Source organism: Phoca vitulina, unplaced genomic scaffold, assembly GCF_004348235.1.
Source record: "Phoca vitulina isolate PV1807 unplaced genomic scaffold, GSC_HSeal_1.0 scaffold5, whole genome shotgun sequence".
Taxonomy (NCBI): Eukaryota; Metazoa; Chordata; class Mammalia; order Carnivora; family Phocidae; genus Phoca; species Phoca vitulina.
The window spans coordinates 17,820,193-17,839,441 of record NW_022589708.1 but is presented as its reverse complement, the minus strand read 5'-3'; the positions used below and the strand labels follow the sequence as shown (position 1 = coordinate 17,839,441).

The 19,249-nt window shown below is 36.0% G+C and overlaps 1 protein-coding gene across 5 annotated transcripts in view; it reads left to right on the top strand.

Moving 5' to 3' along the window:
• Window positions 1-19,249, top strand: part of GPC5 (glypican 5) — a 1,360,202-nt gene that overhangs the window by 636,988 nt on the left and 703,965 nt on the right. For all 5 annotated transcript variants that reach the window (XM_032402777.1, XM_032402772.1, XM_032402776.1 and 2 more), the window contains one exon: window positions 8,413-8,569. In XM_032402777.1, the coding sequence (XP_032258668.1) occupies window positions 8,413-8,569 (157 nt within the window). The remainder of the gene's footprint in view (window positions 1-8,412; window positions 8,570-19,249) is intronic.

Below are 19,249 nucleotides of genomic sequence, written 5' to 3'. Positions count from 1 at the left end.
AACTTCAGGGGAATCTTTCCTAGAATGTTTTAATAGAGCATTTGGGGATGAGATCTGCAGAGCTGGCCAGTGAAGGCAATCTAGATTAGTTGCCAAAACCAGGTTTTAAATGAATTTGCCATCCATCACAGTTCTTTCAAAAAGGCAATGGAAATTTTGACGAATTAACAAATAAAAATCTTTTCTGATCTGGAGCCCTGACACTTGCCCATGTATCCCGATTAAAGTTTTCCTTCCTCCCTCCCTCCTTCCCTCCTTCCCTCTTTTCCTTCCTTCCTTTTATTTTTTTTTCTTTTGCTGTTTCTCATCACATAAGTCTTCTACAGATCAGTCATTAAAGACAGTGACCATGACACGTATCAGTTGAATGGCATAAATCTTACAGTCCTGTTAGAAATATACTAAGATAATAAAATGAAATGGCAAGGGAGAATCTAAACAAATGGAAAATGCTAATTCCTATATTCCATGTAGAAAGGACATGGTCTTTCTGTCAGCAGAGATAACTGAGTTGCTGGCACCGCCAATCATTTTCTTTATGACTGAGCCGAGAAAAAAAAGCAAAATTCAGCAGACGAATTGAGGAAAAACAAACACTCAGGAACACATGCAAAATTAATAGTATATCATTAACTAGCAAATACATGTAAAGTTAAAACTGCCTTCATAATCTGGGTCCTGCTTCCCTTCTAGAGAGTGTGGTCATTAGAAACCTGATTCACCAGCTGATGTTCAGTTACCTAGAATTCCTCTTCAATCCATCCATTCATGTTTTGGAATACTTTCCCTTGTTTGCTCAGGGGGAGCAGATGTTCAGTTTTGTTCTGTCTTTGATTTTGGAAATTTGGTCGTTGTGCTCTGTAGTGTCATGGAAGCTGGTACAGGATAATGAGGCAAATGGCTAGGCATGTTCTGAGCAGTAAGTGACTAATACCTTTACTTGCCGTGACACCCGAACCAGGCAGAGGCCATCTGGGCCCAAGTGACTGGGCATTTAGGGCAAATATGCATGATAGTCTATATCACCTGGGTGGGAATTTAAATATTTTTTCACCCGTATGAAGACCTAGTTACAGAGATATAGGCTTTCAGCATGTTAACAAATTACTTCCCAATGATAAAACACATCACAAATAATGCAAATTTACTCTTCACCCAAGAAACATGAAATAATGAGATTATTTAATATCTGATTCTACTGGTTTAAGATGTCCTTTAAGTTTAATCATAGACTAACCTGGAACGGCTAGAAATCTGGATAGTTTCTGTCCTATAATATGTGTGAGTGACAATATGGAGTGTAATTTGTGTATCTCTGTAGGTTACTATGTAATAACGACTTAGAAAATTAATAAATAAGCTGGGAAGTAAAATAGTGGCATCAAGAAAATAATTCTCACCTTTTTCAGGGGTGGCGGTGGGGGGAGTATAAATGTTAGGCCTCATGAAATGTCTGACTTCAAGAAACTTGCATTACTCATCTACTTAGTTCATTGAGTATCTCACGTTTTCAGTTTACTTACAGGCTCCATTCTCCTCCCGTTCTCCCATTCTCCTGCCACAGGGTCATTACACACTGCTTGTCACAAAGTGTCCTTGTTTCTTCCTTATTGCAGTCATGATCTGTATCTGTCCAGCTAACTCAGCATGGATGTTTTGGTAGAAGGCTCCGATGTTTTTATGGAATATTCCAACATTAACTCTGAGGTTGTCTTGTAAGAAAGGTTTTTTGCTTTTTCACCAATTCTTTCCAGGTCCTTAGAGTGTTTTCACACAGATGGAAAATGCCATTTGAGAATTGCTAACATTTGGTGTGCACACGTCCTGTTTTGGAAAAAAAAAGTGTCTCCCAATTTTTCTGAGTTCTTTCTGAGGTTGTGTTTGTATACCTACTTCCATTTCATTCCTGCACTTACTCATTAGTTTTTAGTTTAAACCATCCTGTGAGGTCAAGCGTAGAGTTTGGAGTGGAACACACATTAATTATAAACATATCTGGTCACTTTTGGTACAACAGCTCAGAAGATGGAACCAGCCATATTCTGAGTTGGAGGTAAGCTCAGGCACAGTGGAAAGGAGACATGCAGAATTTTCTTATAGAAACAAGAAAAAAAATGATTTTTTTGCAGCATTAGAGGCCAGGTAGTGAATGTAGTAGGCCTTTTCTGAGTTCAGTATTCTATTTACAAAATCACAAGACTTTTATAAATTGCCAGACTGCCTTGCATAAACTAAATGCCAACAGAACAGTGACCTTTCAAATTACTGGTGCAAGAGAAGCCGAGATCTTAAAGCTCAAACTTAAAGCAAACACTGACAAGAAACCCTACAGAAATGACTTCTGTGTCTGGTCAACGTAACATAACATGACATATTGTAAAATGTGTTTGGATTTTTGGGTAGAATAGTCTGTTATGGTTTCAGTGCTTTTGAAAATATGAATCTGGAGATCTGTGGTTAAATTGTCTGAACCTAAAATATTTTTTTAAATGTGAAAGAGAAAGAGTGGGAAAGTTTGGTGTAAAAAGATTTGTAAAATATGATTGTAATAGTGTTACTAAGGGAGGTGAAGAAAGGATGGAACAGGTGGGGGTCTAGAGAGGAGCAGAGTTGGAAGTTTGGGGCAAGGGAAGTTAAGTTGCAAAAACAGATGAGAGTGCATTATATAAGGAGTTTTTTTTTTTAAGTTCTCATTTGAAATATTCAACAGAGATAACTTTAAAAATACATCATGAGGAATTTTGAATCAGAGTTCCAATTTTAAAATGTTATGAGCTTCCGTTGTTTTCCTATTTCCCATACGTTTCTCTGTAAGTTTCATTTAAACTGCATGGGAAGTGCAGATACCAACTGCTTTATAATAAAATTAAATTCATATATATGTATATATTTGCATGTATATATTCAAAGGGATTTTTTTTCAATCTATACTTAAAATGTATCTTTAGAGAGGTCTTATTAATGATGAATTGGAAGTATAATTGTATACTTTTTTTTCTGTATCTTCCATTCTCTGGTTTGAAATTTTTCTGTCAACATTTAATTTTCACCTGTATATTCTCATCGATAGGCTACAATCACAAAACAGCAGATTTTACTCTGTCTACATTTGAATAGATGACTAGAGGCATGTATCTGATGACTAATAATTTCTAAATACATATGTACTTCTTGTATATCTGTGTAAATGGTTGTAAGGGGATGAAGAAATATTTTAAAGATGCTTCACTATGTGTAGGATTTTGAGGCACATTCCATTGCTGTCACGTTTGGAAATTTTTGATGAATACGTTTCTCTTTCATAGCAAACATGTATGTGAACCATCTATAGCCAGATTTTATTGTGTTTGAAAGGATATTGCAGCTATGGGATATTGCCAGACTGTTAGTAAAAAGCAAATTGAGTCTATTGAGAGATTAATTCTCCAGCTGAAAGAAATATATTTGCCTTAGAGTCATCAGATATTCTACCCACCGAACTTATCCTCCAAGATAGCATACCTAATGAGCTTCCTAAACCAATTAAACATAAGCGGGAAGCATCAGTCATCAGAACTATTTTTGGCTAATCAGCTGACTGCACAAATGCATGGCATTGAGGAAAGGGGAACACCCTAAAAGTTGTAGGTTTTTTCACTGTCCTGACTTTACTTCTCAATTTTATGGGTGCAGCGTCTTGCACAGGACACTGCAAATGAGTGGAGTGCCTTATGCTATACAAAGTGCTTTCCCTCGCATTCAGTAAAATAAAATAAGTTTTAATGGGCTTAAGTGATTTGCTTAAAGGCACACAATTAATGTATGTCTGGGGCTCAAAATCGTGCCCTTTCCTCTGTTGTAATTGTTCTATGAATATGTATGTATTGATCGACTTTCTCCCTTTCATGACTAGAGAATAGGTTCAAGGGTTCGGAATGCTGCCATCTTGACAGTTGGGCAGACTCAGATAGAGCCAAGACAGGATGAGGATGAAGGGAAACATTTTTACCCCCACATGGGTTCCCTTTTTCAAAGACAGAATCGGGGTACTGGTATCAGTTCCTACTGGTTATAATGATAATAATGATCCAAATAACTAATCATTACTGAGCACTCATAATATGCTAGTGCTTTATTAAGCCCACATAATAGTCTCAAAGCCTTCCAAATAGACCTTCTTCTCTTAAAGTTACAGAGAATGTAGACCCAGCGAAGTAATGTTAAATTTTTTAACATTGTAAATTTTGAAAAATGCTTATAATAAGTTCTATATTTTATGAGCCTATGGAATAACTATCCACGTATGTGACAAAATGAAGAGAGATTTGATACAGTATGTGGTATGAGTATATCTACTGAAATATGATTGATATTCATATGTCATTTATAAAAATTGGCTTCATTATCATTCTGTAGGGTCATTTTATTTGTGTACGTTACTTTAAATGTGCACATGTGGAAATTACTTTGTTTTACTTAAAGACATGTGGGTAAGGCTCCTCTTTGTAAAGAGCTGATTCCCTGGGAAAGAACAGGGGATGATTTCATTGCCTAGTGACCCAAATCATAAAGTTAAAGTTCCCTGCCTACTCTAGAAAAAAAATGAATATTTTATATACATAAGTTTTTGACACTAGATTCCTATTCCTAGATATTCATTTAAAAATGTAGTTGGAATACCCTTTTTTAAATCTAGTTTATTGATGGCAAACAAATATTTTGGGGAAGTATTTCTTGGCATTATCCTTCAATGTTAATTTTTTGTTTAAACAACTTTTAGATGCTTCCAGGAGCCCAGGAATGAGATTAACTTCTTTCTAAAATTAAAAAGAAAAATGAGTTAGCAAGATCACAAAACTAAACCTTTAGTCTGTTTTTCTTTTCCTGATTTTCACATTATTTCCTTTATATTTATTTTACCTATTGCATATTCATGAAGGCCAACTTTGAAATAAGAAATATATACTGAGTACTTTTTAAGAACTAAGACTATGTCTTCTCCTGTGATGTGAATTATATCCTTCAAAATATATATGTGTTTGCATAATATGTATTCAATTAATGTCATTGAATAAATAAGTGAATTCATCTATCAGTCAATAAGTATGAATCCAAAAGCTATTCTAGAATATCATGGCCTTTGAAGATTAGAGTAAAAGTGAAAGCACTTTACTAAATTAGATATAAAGGACATGGAAGACAGAGTAAATTTAATAAATTATTTTCAAATTTCAAATGAAGTCAAGCTTATTTAGGATCTATAATGTGGGAATCCCTCTAGTCATGATTGGGAGTATAAAAATGATGAAATCGTGGTCTCGTCTTTGAGAGACTTACCATTAATCAGGAAGGCATGGCATATGCTCAGAAAACTTAATTAAGTGCCTATGAATGGGACACATAGATGTAAAAGATCCGAGAAATACGTTTGGAGTGGGACAAGCGTTATTTGAGTTTGAACTTGAGGTTTAAGTATAATATGATGAGTTGAAATAGAGGAAAGGGGGGATTCTATGTGGAAGAAAAACAAGAGTTGGAAATGAGAAGAGTATAAAACAAACACAAACAAAATTATAGACCTATAAATTCACACAATTTCCGTGTGAAAAGCAAACTGACTGCTCTGGGGCAGAATCTGGGTGTTGGGGGACTGTGTTTAGACATAATTAACAAAAACAAAAACACAAATTTGACTGCAGCAAAAATTTGAACTTTATTTTCTAGACCTCATTTCCAAACGCATGTCAATGGGTGTTGAGTGAGGGGAAGGGGTAATTTGCTTATGTAAATTTGGAAAATGTGAGGTGACGCTCAAATATTCAACAAGATTGCTTACTGTGAGGTTTCTCAGGAGCCTTCAGTTTGCGGATATCAAGAAGGGGGACCATAGTAGGGATTTCACAAACATTTTGCCATAGGATCTCTTTCTGCGATTTGTCTGTCTCTAGTGATATTTCTCCTCTGGACCCATGTTGCGAACGAGCAGTTTTTGACAGTTAAGAGTCACAAGGAGCATTAAGGCAGAGAAAGGACATGGTGAAAGTACTGATCTGGGGGAAATAATATGGTGGTAGTATGTGGAGAGACTGACATCCCCTGCAATAAGGGGTTGAGAAGAGAATTTGTAATGATACATGAATAGTGGAGATGAAAGTTTATTTTAAGATCCAAAGCGGTAGAGTACATTTTTAGATCCAATCACTGCTTAGAGATGAAGTATTGTAGGAAGAGCTGGAGATAAAGACTTGGGTGTAATTTGTATACAGGTGAGAGCACAATCTGTTAAGATGGATTCCCAGAAAGAGACTACGAAGGAAGAACAGAGGTTTCCGTTATTCACGGAAACATTTATCTTTACTTTCTTGGAAATGTGAGGAGAAAGATGACCAGAGTAAGAAGGAATCAGAATAGTTCAGTCCAAAAAAGTGGGATTTGAATAAGGATCTTGCTGTGAAAAGCTGGTTTTTGTTGATTTGCAAGATAAATTTTATTATAATTGTGAGAATGAAAATGAACATTTGTGGGTGTGTGATGATGGAGAAGTAAGAAAATGAGCGTGGTAAGGCAGAACTTCCATGCAGAGGACACAGAGATACTGAGCCTATTAGAGGGACGTTGGATTATTGGGAACCTGGAAGTATGGGTCGGTTGGAATTTTGAATATTTTTTGATGAGTTGATATAGGAAACGGTGATTATGTCACATGTTCAGGGACTTGGAAAACAATGAGAAGGATTGTAAAGAGGCAGGGAAACTGAAAAGTGAAGAAAAGGTAAAATCTGATAGCTTGTTTCCCAGGGGTATGATCTTCTCGGTGAGGTGGTGTCTTGTGGAATATTAAACTCTTGTTTGGAGAAATATGCTAGAGAATCAGGGGAGACTTCTTTTTAAATTTAACACCTAGTAACACATTTAGGAAATGATAATAAATAGAAATAAGTTCTGATGAGAATTTTTAAATTATTGTCAAATTGTTTTACCATTTCATTTTTGTTAGGGAAAATTAATCTTAAAGAATTGTAGTATTTCGGGGTACCTGGGTGGCTCAGTTGGTTCAGAGTCTGCCTTCGGCTCAGGTCAGGATCTCCAGGTCCTGGGATCGAGCCCTGCATCAGGCTCCCTGCTCAGCGAGCAGTCTGCTTCTCCCTCTCTCTCCCTCTGCCCCTCTCCCCGTCTTGTGCTCGCTCTTTCTCAAATAAATAAATAAAATCTTTAAAATTTTTTTAAATTAAAAAAAAGAGTTGTATTATTTCACAATTTATGACCTAATTGTATTTTTAATTTTGAAGCTTATAAATTGTCAAAGTCCAGTTGCTTTAATGTAAGTGTTCTTTAAATGCTAAGCATGTTCATCTTAATTGTACTGAGGATATTTCACCCTATGTTTTTCAATTTGAAGTATTATCCTTGGGCTGTGTGTTTCATTATTGTCTGCTAATCCACACTATTATCTAGACAATCTCTTAGAAGTAACAACCCTAATACTTTCATAAAGCACCCTGAAAAATTAAGTGTTCAGCAGGGGTACCTCTCATTCATAATATAGCAGTACCCTCTAGTGCTCATGTTTGGTCATGTGTTCTCCAAAACTGCCTTACAGGGGTATATGTCACCTATTGAATCATTTTACGCAGATTTAGCTTTAAGTGAAATATTCTATTATTCATAAAATCACCTTCTTGAAAAGGAGTTCAGGTATTTCCAATATTATTCAAAAATATTACCAGTACTTTTGTGCTGTAGGGGAAAATGGCTATTCCCATCTATTTTGCTCATGTAGGTAAATGAAATGCTTGAGAACAAAGAACCAAGAAGTTGGTTAAATTTCTTAAGTGATTTGTAGAAATGGAAGTAGGATCTAAACCTTTTTTTCCAAGGTTCAGTTCTGTGCCATATGCATTGGACGATGCATCTGATCCAAGAAAGTTTAAAGCTATAAATGTATATGTCCAAAATTCTTCATTCTTTTAGCGGAAATGTTTCTTGAAGAACATTACTCTCTTTTGAGAAATTTTGGATTGTTGGCTTACAACACAGCACAATAGTACTGCCAACATACTGCAAAGGGAGTTGTGTTGTATTGAAATTTGATTTACCATGCTTAAACATGTTAATTCAGAACGAAAGGAATCTCCAGCCAAACTATCCATGAGCAAGAAGGCCTGGCTTATTTGCTTTCCAAAGCCTCAACCCAAGCTTGATCACTGAGTTTATATGCAGACTGTAGATCTGCATAGCTGTAAGACTTTGACCATTACTTACTCTTATTTTGGTAGTTTTAATTTTTATTACAGACTTGATTTGGTCAGGTGTTCTCACCAAAACAGTAGATCCACATAAGAAAATAATTCTAATTTCTACATATGTTTCTGAATAGCTTCCTCAGGTGATTTGAGTTTGCTATTAATAAATGTTTTTGGTATCCATATTTAGTTGTTACAGGGTAGGTCACCCAAACCCAACAAGTGGGAGCTCCAGATGGGCAGTGGCGGCGGCATGGTTGAACAGGTCAGCGGGGACTGTGATGATGAAGATGGTTGTGGTGGATCAGGAAGTGGAGAAGTCAAGAGGACACTAAAAATCACAGACTGTAAGTGTATGATTCCAACACCACTTCTAAAGAATGAATTTTGAAGTATAATTGAGGATAATTATTACTATGAATGCAAAGGAATAAGGGCAGTGAGTTCAGAAGCATGCAAAAGGAATTGGAAAGGACAATGGACCCATTTTCAGTTATTCAGGACATGTATTCTTGGGGGTGTTGTTTATTTTTAACTAATGGCTTTCAATGGAAATGACTTTTTTTTTTCTGTGAAAGATTTGTGAATGACCAGTTCTGAGAATTAAAGGTTTTAAAGTCGGATAATCCTCAGGGCTTGAAATAACTAGCAGGGTGGCTATTAGATGTATATTGGTAAATAATGTGAAATCAGGATGGGTAAACTCTACTAAATAATCAAATTCAGCAACTTCATTATATTGCGCCATTCTGTAAGAGATATCTTACTAGGTTTTCATCATAGTTGAATTACAAAAAAATTGGTTAAATATGGGGTTATTTATAATGAAAAACTACTTGGATTTAACTTATGAATTCATTCTTCCCAAAAACTCTCACCAATTATTAGCCTCATTTTGATTGTATGGGTTTGAAAACCATTTCCAGTATTGCTGGACTGGTCACCACCACACAAGATGGAACTTCCAAATGACAACAACAACAAATCACCAGATGAATTTCATTTTCTTTTCTTCACTTTACAAAATGAGGAATATTGGCTCTTCCTTGTTACGCACATGCAGATGTTCACATGGGCAAGACAAACAAAGCTATCAACTGAGAAAGCAGTGTGCAAGTTAATGTACCCAGGGCAGCTAACAGCTCTTCATTTATCTGAGGTCATACCCAAAGGTGATTACTTTATAAAGTAGTTTTCTGGACGTGTGCAGCCCTATCTGGAGGCTGGTCGGATAGTCTCCCTCTAGATCACAAAGGGCTGCTTTGGAACTGTTAGACATTTCCTTTCATGACTTTGGTGGGAGAAGAATTCATTTACTTTTCACTTCTTGTAGTAAATTTAGAACACTACACATGCTTCAAGCATCAATATCCCATTCTTTCTAGGATCTTGTTTTGTGTTTAAAGGAATGAAAGCCACAGAGGTGCAAAATCCAAAGGGCAATTAATATAAAGAAATATGTTTTCCTGTTAGACACAAAGAGAAAGTAAATAGGTGGGGTTTAATACACTGGAGCAGCAATTGAACAAAAGGCCGCAAAAATTTCTTGATGTATTAATGCAATTTCCTAGTGACAATTAAGTATCTTCTACTTGTGTAGGAGCAGGTAAGGATATGTGTTTTATTATTGGTATTAATATAGTTTATCAGATTGATTCTTCTGTTTTCTATATTTTGCTGTTTAGGCCAAAACAATAAAAAGGGAAGAAGTAGAAAATGCAAATAAAAGGGTTTTCTAGAAAAAAAAAAATTATTCTTACTAAGAGTTGAAATGTCCTCCATTGTATTTTGGAATTATGATAGTTATCTATTAGGTTAATATTAGTTAATCTTTCATTTTCATTTTATCTTGAGTATTTATATGTATCATAATTTCATTGCCATTTGAATATTAGGGTTTTAAGGAATAAACATTGATATAAATAGTTTAGGTTGAAATTTCATCTATAAATTATGTGTGTGTGTAAGTATAGAATTAGCATTTTTATAGGGATTTTTTTTCACTCTTGGATTTATTTATAAGCTCAAGAACTCATTATGTATTAATAGATAACTCTTGTTTTATTTCACAAGAGAAGTAGAGACAGTGGAGGATATTTAACTACTAATAATCTTCTCACAAAACCATACTTGTCAAGGTGGCAAGAATGCATTTTTACTTCAAAATCCTGTTTTCAATTATTACTGATATGGACAGGTGTGGTACAAGGAACTATCCATCAGAATTGGAGAGATTTAAGATTTAGATGGTTTTCAGCAACTCCAGGCAAACATTTAAAAAAATCCACACCTGCTGTAAGTGGGTTGCTTCTCATGTTTCTCAGAGTTTATAGCTGTTACCTTTCAATTTTTAATAAGTGGTTAGGAAACCACCGTGGATAGTAGGCTGAAATAAACAGGGACAGAGAAAGTAGCAAAGCATAGGTCACATTTCTGTTTTTATAAAGCACTATATTTTCCGTGTGTTTGGCTCATTTGATATATTGCTAAAGCAAGCTAAGACATAGTTTTGGATGGTCTTAATGACTTAAAACTCATGTGCTCTAGCAAGTTTACCTGGTGTTGTTTGTGTAAAGAACTTGAAATGCACTACTATTTCTTCTGTACACTGATGTTATTCTTTATAAAAAAAAAACAAAAACGCGGGCGCCTGGGTGGCTCAGTTGGTTGAGCGACTGCCTTCAGCTCAGGTCATGATCCTGGAGTCCCGGGATCGAGTCCCACATCGGGCTCCCTGCTCAGCAGGGAGTCTGCTTCTCCCTCTGACCCTCCCCCTCTCATGTGCTCTCTCTCTCTCTCTCATTCTCTCTCTCAAATAAATAAATAAAATCTTAAAAAAAAAATGTAACTAGAATACAGTTCATTTGTCACCTCAAAAATGTCTCATTAAAAATAGTTACACATACGTGTATGTATGTATTTATAGCCATTTATATACGATTACATGAAATAATACTAATATTGTGTTCTGCAAATTAGATTTTGCTCCATTTATGAAAATTTTCAAAGTTGATGAATATTTTACTAATTATCACCTGACCTGATGTTCTGTCTGCTTTTGTTCATGTTTATTTCAGATAACAGAGGGATCGATACACTTTAAAGTGCAAAGTTTTACCATCAAAATATTTATATACTTTTTAGGTATGATTTTGTTTTCATCACTGATGGTATCAAATAATTTAACAAATGTTTAGCTTTTAAAACTACCTGATGGCTATCAGTTATCAAATGAGAGCTGGTATGTTTCTTATAAAAAGCAGCCATCTATACTGTGCAGTGTTTACTCTTAGGAAACTGAAAACATTTTCCTATTTCAGTAAGATGATTTAAAACTCCCAAACTTCTAGAAACTTACTCTGTATTTTTTATTGTATTGAATTTGGCTTATTTGTGTAGGAGTGGTTATTTCACTAGTAACCTGGAATTACAGGATCTAAATGGCTTTGAACCTTCATTTTGTCTCACCTCTGACACTCGCTCTCCTTTCAAAGTCCATTGATGCGGGTTCTAAACACCAGTGGAAAAAAACAAGTTCTGTTCTTGTAACCAGGCAGAGCAGACCTGTGGACACTATCATCAATACTTTTCAACTACTTGACTATTCTAATACCCTCCAATTCTGATAGTTTCAAATGAAAAACAACCCAGAATGCCACTAAAAAACAGGTTGTCGCAAAACCATTTCCTGTGTAGTTTTGGGATAGTAGCATTGCTTGCAATTCTCATGTGATAATATAATTTCAGTTTCATTTAAAAAAAACAAAGAATATGTAACCTGTGACTAAATTCATTTTGATATAGTGGTTTACACCGATAACTCAGGCAAAATGAATTTGACCACAAGTTGATTCAGATACAATACATTCAAGAAGAGTAGGGTGATTTTCAGTCTTCCAGTTGTTCGAGATAATTTCTATTGTCATATTCATTATGGCTCATATAATGTTATATAGTGTGGTTAGCAGTTTTAAAAATAATTTTATTTTAGCTGAGTAACTGTAAGTGACAACAAAGATCGTTAAATGTGTGTTCAGATGACTTTTGTCCTAGTGGTGCTCTCAGCATGCCTCTGTAGAAGGGTCATTGTGTGGGCTCCTTCAGAAGGACTGTTAGCCATTAGGTTTCTTATTTCATGAGCTAGTCTTCCTCTTCTCATTTATGGGTTTTCATCATCAACCCAAATTCTAAGTATTTGAAGAATCCAGGACTCAGTTCTCAAACCTTGTGTCATCTCTGTTCTCATGATTCCCTGTTCCACAAACTGCTAACTGTATCGTAAGAAGAGTAGGGATACGGTACCAGTCATTGATAGCACCATCCAGTTTATGAAATATTCCCCTGTGTTTTATCTCAGGAGGTAAGCTTATGAATACTGGAAGTATTCAACGTAATGGAGATCAATTTGGAATCAGAAGGGTAATACATCGAAATATAAAGTTACTAGATCTGGAACGAAACTTTGGTTCACCTTCTGTAGCCAAAAGTAAATAGTTTATATTGGCTTTGGACTTGTCACTTGGTAATTAACCTTAGAGCAGCTTCTAACAAATGCATCTACAGCATGGTACTAACAATGACCTTGGAAGAGTATAGTGCATTCCCTGTGCATGGTAAAGCGAAAATAATACATTGTTAACCACTGAAGAATAAAGGTTGCTGATTTATTTAGTAATGCAGGATTACAGAGCAAGTGAAAATTCTTGGCTTCCTCAAACTTATTTTCACCATAAATCACCTTTATTTCAAAATCTCAGGCATAGAGGTCAGGGAGAACTGAAAAAAAAATTACAAGTGGCATTTTCTTTAGAAAATGCAATCTTTATTTTTCTCTCCAGAATTTTAAAATTATGTAATTATTCATTTTGTAGAAATTATTTTATATTATCTGCTGATGATTTTTCTTTCCAATATAAATTATGTCAAACAGATAATGCAAGCATGTATTTGTTTACATTATTAATAGTTCCAAAAGGGACACCTGGGTGGCTCAGTCAGTTAAAGGGTCCAACTAATGATTTCCGCTCAGGCCATGATCTCAGGGTCATGGGATCGAGCCCCGTATGGGGCGCCACGCTGAGCACGAAGCCAACTTAATATTCTGCTTGAGATTCCCTCTGCCCCTCCCCACTTCTCTCTCTCTCTTTCTCTCAGATAAATAATCTTTGAAATATAGTTCCAAAAGAATAATAGTTACAAATAAGCACATTAAAAGTATGTGCATTCTTTCTAACATTAAATTCTCATCAAATTCAGTTACAATAAGTTGTATTTAGTTTACTTTGCAAAGTGAGATAAATTACCTTTTAATATATTATCCTCCATATAATTTCTTATATGTAAACTTTATATAAACTTTATATGTAAACTTTCATTTACTGAAAATAATTAAGGTGCTTATGTGTTTTACTTTATTCAGTGATGCTAAAAATAAATCCTCTTTATAAGGTTATCTAGATTCAAACCTTTGTGACACAGTTAAAATAATCTTGAATAATGACCATAGACTTTAAAGTACATTTACAGTGCCTAATACTGAAGGATCATGATAAAGCCATTAAAAATGTCACAAAGAAACCCTTCTTGCTTCTGTTCAATGTCCAAAATTATAAACACTTTGAAATTGTCACCTACTACAGTTTCTATGCTACTGATGAAAATTATACTAAAAAGAAATGAAATAGATATCTAAGATAAATATATTTTAATTAAGATGTGATCACTATGAATATTATTCTGATTATACACGTTCATTTTGGTTTCTAAATAATTGAGCCTCATCCTGGCTGTTTGATATTTTGTTAACAAGATCGTGTAATGGAATCTGGATACCTAATGAATCATCTAAAATCATCGTTCATTCTCTTGAAAAGTTATACATCACATTCATGGAATTAAATAATAGAATTGAAACGAGGGCTCGTCCTTGAATGTCTGTGGAATGATTTCCATTGCTTCAGCTTAGACACAGAGCTGATGTGAAATCACTGAGGGGATGAGGGAAGACTTATTAATTAAAGCTTACGAAGCCTCCTAGCGTGCATCCCAGATCAACAGCTATTCTGCACATCTCATAACTAAATCTGTACCATGCTAGAGGACATAAAAAAAAGAAGTTGTGGTCTCTTTGAACTAGCACAATGCTCAATATGACTGTATGACCAACAGAGGAAGTAAAGAATGAAAATTTAAGAAAATATTACCAGATACATTTTATCATGGCTTGCCTAAAGTCATGTGACTGTCAATAAACCCAGAAACAAATAACATTTCTACCCAGGTCTATTTTAATAGATTTCTGTTGCAGATAAACAGAATGGTTATGAAATTGCGACATTCTCAGTCAGGATTCATTGATAACATGGATCACGTAGAAACAAAGTCAAGTATACTTTCAGCTCTTTAATGACTTCCATACCATTAAATAAGTACAAAAGTATTTCATATAGGTTTTTGACTGATTAAATGCCTATCTAACTATAACATAAACAACAGAGCATGTGACCTGGGCCCAGAGCTTCTCAAAGTCGCTTGTGTATACAGAGCACCTGGGATCCTTGTTCAAAAGCTGAGTATGGTACAGGAGGTCTGAAGTGGAGCGTTACTTATATGCTTCTACTTGATGCTGTTGCTGCTGGTCCAAGGACCGTTCCTTCTGAACAAAAATGCATGCCCTTATTTACTACATACCTTATTTATTATTATCTCTAAGTCTCTATTAAACTAGCATGAACTCTTATAAAACACCGTCTACATTTATATATTAGCATACCAAGGCAGCGTCACATACACGAAGGCATTAGGGACTAACAATGAGACGTAATATGACTTACTCTGTGTGATTTTTGGTATCAGTCTGTTTGATTGTTTTTAGCCATGGGTTACTTCCTAAACCAAAGGAGAACAACTTCCATCTTTTCTCAGGGTCTGAAGCCTTCCAGTTTGGACCAATGCCTCTGGTATGTCAGCAGAAATGTTTCACTTTTAACTCTACCAGTTTGTGATGAACATTGAAGAAATACCTTGCACAATCCCCTGAATCATGCTAAATTCCAACAGAGATAAATCAAAGTTTTATGTGAACTAAGAGAAAGGAGAGAGACTATCTAAATGGGGCAATCAGAAAATATGGCATAGAGGAGACAGGAAAAGGGCCATCTGAAGAAAGAAATTGATGGTGATGTTTATGAGAAAATGGCATTTCAGAGGGTGGGTGCATGATTTAGTTTTGGCTCTTGACAATAGGGAAGAAGAAAGTATCCTCTGAAGAGCAAGCATGGTGAACAAAGATTGGGGAGTTGTGAGGAGAGGGGGAATAAGGAGCATGCTTAAGAGGAACAACATTATTCAAATGGCTTGAAAAAACATTGGAAGTCTAAAAATGTGGATTAAAAATGTTACAATGGATTCTGAATTCAAGAGTAGAGAGTTTGTATTTCATTTTTTAGGCAAAGAGGAATGATTACAAGTTTTTCTGTGTGGTCATTTTGTTTGAGTGTACAGGTTTTTTTTAAAGATGTTATTTATTTGAGAGAGAGCGCACAAGTCGGGGGCATGGCAGGAGAGGGAGAAGCTGACTCCCTGCTGAGCAGGGAGCCTCTTGGGACTTGATCCCAGGACCCTGAGGTCATGACCTGAGCCGAAGGCAGTGGGCTTAACCCACTGAGCCACCCAGGTGCCCTGAGTGTTACTTTTACTAGCAATACAGTGAACTGGTTAAAAAAATAAAAGTGTAAATGAAGTGTATATTGCACAATTGCACAAGGTAATTTACCACTTACCTTGAACAAGTAATTGTTCCGTGCCTAAATTTCCTTAAGATGGGGGTAATGATAGTACTCTCCAAGAAACATCCTTATGAGGATTAAATCACCTAATCCATACAGCATTACAAAAGTGGCCAATCCATCCCCACCCACCTAAACAAAAAAAGTTGTTGGGTAAAATACATACAAAGATTTTCTTAAATGTTTCCATGAACCGGAAAAAGGAAAGGAATACTCCGTATAACCGGGTGAAGTCATAACAATAATATAGAGATAAATGTAGATATACAGAGATAGATAGAGATAGAGAAAAATCTGTAATTATACACACATACTCACACATGCACAGTTTAAGGAAAATAATAAAATGAATTTGTTCCACCAGTCTAAAAAATAGAATATCTCCATAACTTTGTGTGCCTCTCTCTCAACACATTCCACTCTGAGAGTTTACCATGATCATAAATTATGTAAAAATTGTTGCCTTTTTCTCTTTTTAGAGCTTTAAGCATCAAGATAGGCATTCACAAACAATATATTGCTGGGTTTTGCACTTTATACAAATGGAATCATGTAGTTTTTGTTGTTATGTGGTGTGCTCCTTTCTCTTAAATATTAGGTTTTTGGGTGTGCCTGGGTGGCTCAGTCGTTAAGCGTCTGCCTTCGGCTCAGGTCGTGTTCCCAGGGTCCTGGGATCGAGCCCCGCATCGGGCTCCCTGCTCAGTGGGAAGCCTGCTTCTCCCTCTCCCACTCCCCCCTGCTTGTGTTCCCTCTCTTGCTGTGTCTCTCTCTGTCAAATAAATAAATAAAATCTTTAAAAAAAATTAGGTTTTTGAAGTTCATCCATGTTGATGGGTTTAGATGTACTCATTAGCTTACCAAGGTCTAGTATTCTAGTTATGGATACACACACTCATTTGTTTATTCTATTGTTTATGGGTACTGGAGTTGACTTCAGTGTTTGGATATTGTGAATTTTGTTGCTTAAACCATCTTGAACATATCTCTGGATATACATGTATAAGAACCTCTGCGGTGTATACCTAGAAGTATCATGACAATCTCTCAAAGCAAAGCACGCATACGTTGAGCCTTACTAGGAAATGTCAGACTGCTTTACAGGGTGATTGTGTCAAATTTATATTCTTACCGGCAATAAATAAGAGTTCGTTATTTATTGCTCCCCATTTTTGTAAACACTTTTTTCCCCATTTTCACTACTTTTATGTATCTGTCCAAAGAATGGAAGTGGGACAGTATGTTTTCCAATATTAATTTCTATTACCATGATAATTCATTGAATTGTGCATTTTTCATAGGTATATGAAATTCCTCGTTTACTTACTCATCTGAAATTTCTTGTATATCATTTTCTCTATTCTATAAGGTTATTTATCTTCTTTGACAGACTCTCAGGACAAAAGTCAACTTCAGTGATCTAGTTATCTATTTTGACTATGATCTTCAGGAAAGGCAGGATAGATTCTTGAATATTTCTTTTTATTTAATTGGTAACCTCCCTGTCTTTCTCAGAAGGTGACCAATTTCTCTTTAAAGAATATCTTAAAATCAGTTTTAAAAACATTTGTGATTCTTATCCTTATCGAAGTCCAGATTGTCCCACATTTTGCCAATTGGCCCTTCTCCGATTTGGCTCTTGAGTTCTTTTGATGTAATCCTTAAAGTCTTTGCCAGTTTCATTGTTGTATAGCATAAGAAAATATTCCAAATGGAGTTTATTCTTTGTCTGTCACAGACATGGAATCAGTCATTTTTATGTGATGTTTTCATAAGAAACAGTATTCTTATGTTTTGTTTTCATAAGAAACAGTATTCTTATGGCCACAATCTAGGCGTAAGACAGGGTTCTTTTTTTTTTTTTCTGTCACTTTTTAAAAATTTTTTATTGTTATGTTAATCACCATACATTACATCATTAGTTGTTGATGTAGTGTTCCATGATTCATTGTTTGCATATAACACCCAGTGCTCCATGCAGAACGTGCCCTCTTTAATACCCATCACCAGGCTAACCCATCCTCCCACCCTCCTCCCCTCTAGAACCCTCAGTTTGTTTTTCGTTTGAGAGTCCATCATCTCTCATGGTTCATCTCCCCCTCCAATTTCCCCCCTTCATTCTTCCCCTCCTGCTGTCTTCTTCTTCTTCTTCTTTTTTTTTTCTTTTTAACATATATTATTTGTTTCAGAGGTACAGATCTGCGATTCACAGTCCTGTACAATTCACAGCGCTCACCATAGCACATACTCTCCCCAGTGTCTATCACCCAGCCACCCCATCCCTCCCACCACCCACCACTCCAGCAACCCTCAGTTTGTTTTCTGAGATTAAGAATTCCTCATTATCAGTGAGGTCATATGATACATGTCTTTCTCTGATTGACTTATTTCGCTCAGCATAATACCCTCCAGTTCCATCCATGTCGTTGCAGATGGCAAGATCTCATTCCTTTTGATGGCTGCATAATATTCCATTGTATATATATACCACATCTTCTCTATCCATTCATCTGTCGATGGACATCTTGGCTCTTTCCATAGTTTGGCTATTGTGGACATTGCTGCTATAAACATCGGGGTGCATGTACCCCTTCGGATCCCTACATTTGTGTCTTTGAGGTAAATACCCAGTAGTGCAATTGCTGGATCATATGGTAGCTCTATTTTCAACTTTTTGAGGAACCTCCATACTGTTGTCCAGAGTGGCTGCACCAGCTTGCATTCCCACCAACAGTGTAGGGGGGTTCCCCTTTCTCCACATCCCCGCCAACATCTGTCGTTTCCTGACTTGTTAATTTTAGCCATTCTGACTGGTGTGAGGTGATATCTCATTGAGGTGTTGTTTTTTTTTTTTTTTTTTTTAAGATTTTATTTATTTATTTGACAGAGAGAGACACAGCAAGAGAGGGAACACAAGCAGGGGGAGTGGGAGAGGGAGAAGCAGGCTTCCCGCTGAGCAGGGATCCTGATGCGGGGCTTGATCCCAGGACCCTGGGATCATGACCTGAGCCGAAGGCAGACGCTTAACGACTGAGCCACCCAGGCGCCCCTCATTGAGGTTTTGATTTGGATTTCCCTGATGCCGAGTGATGTTTAGCACTTTTTCATGTGTCTGTTGGCCATTTAGGTGTCTTCTTTGGAAAAATATCTGCTCATGTCTTCTGCCTATTTCTTGATTGGATTATTTGTTCTTTGGGTGTTGAGTTTGATAAGTCCTTTATAGATTTTGGATACTAGCCCTTT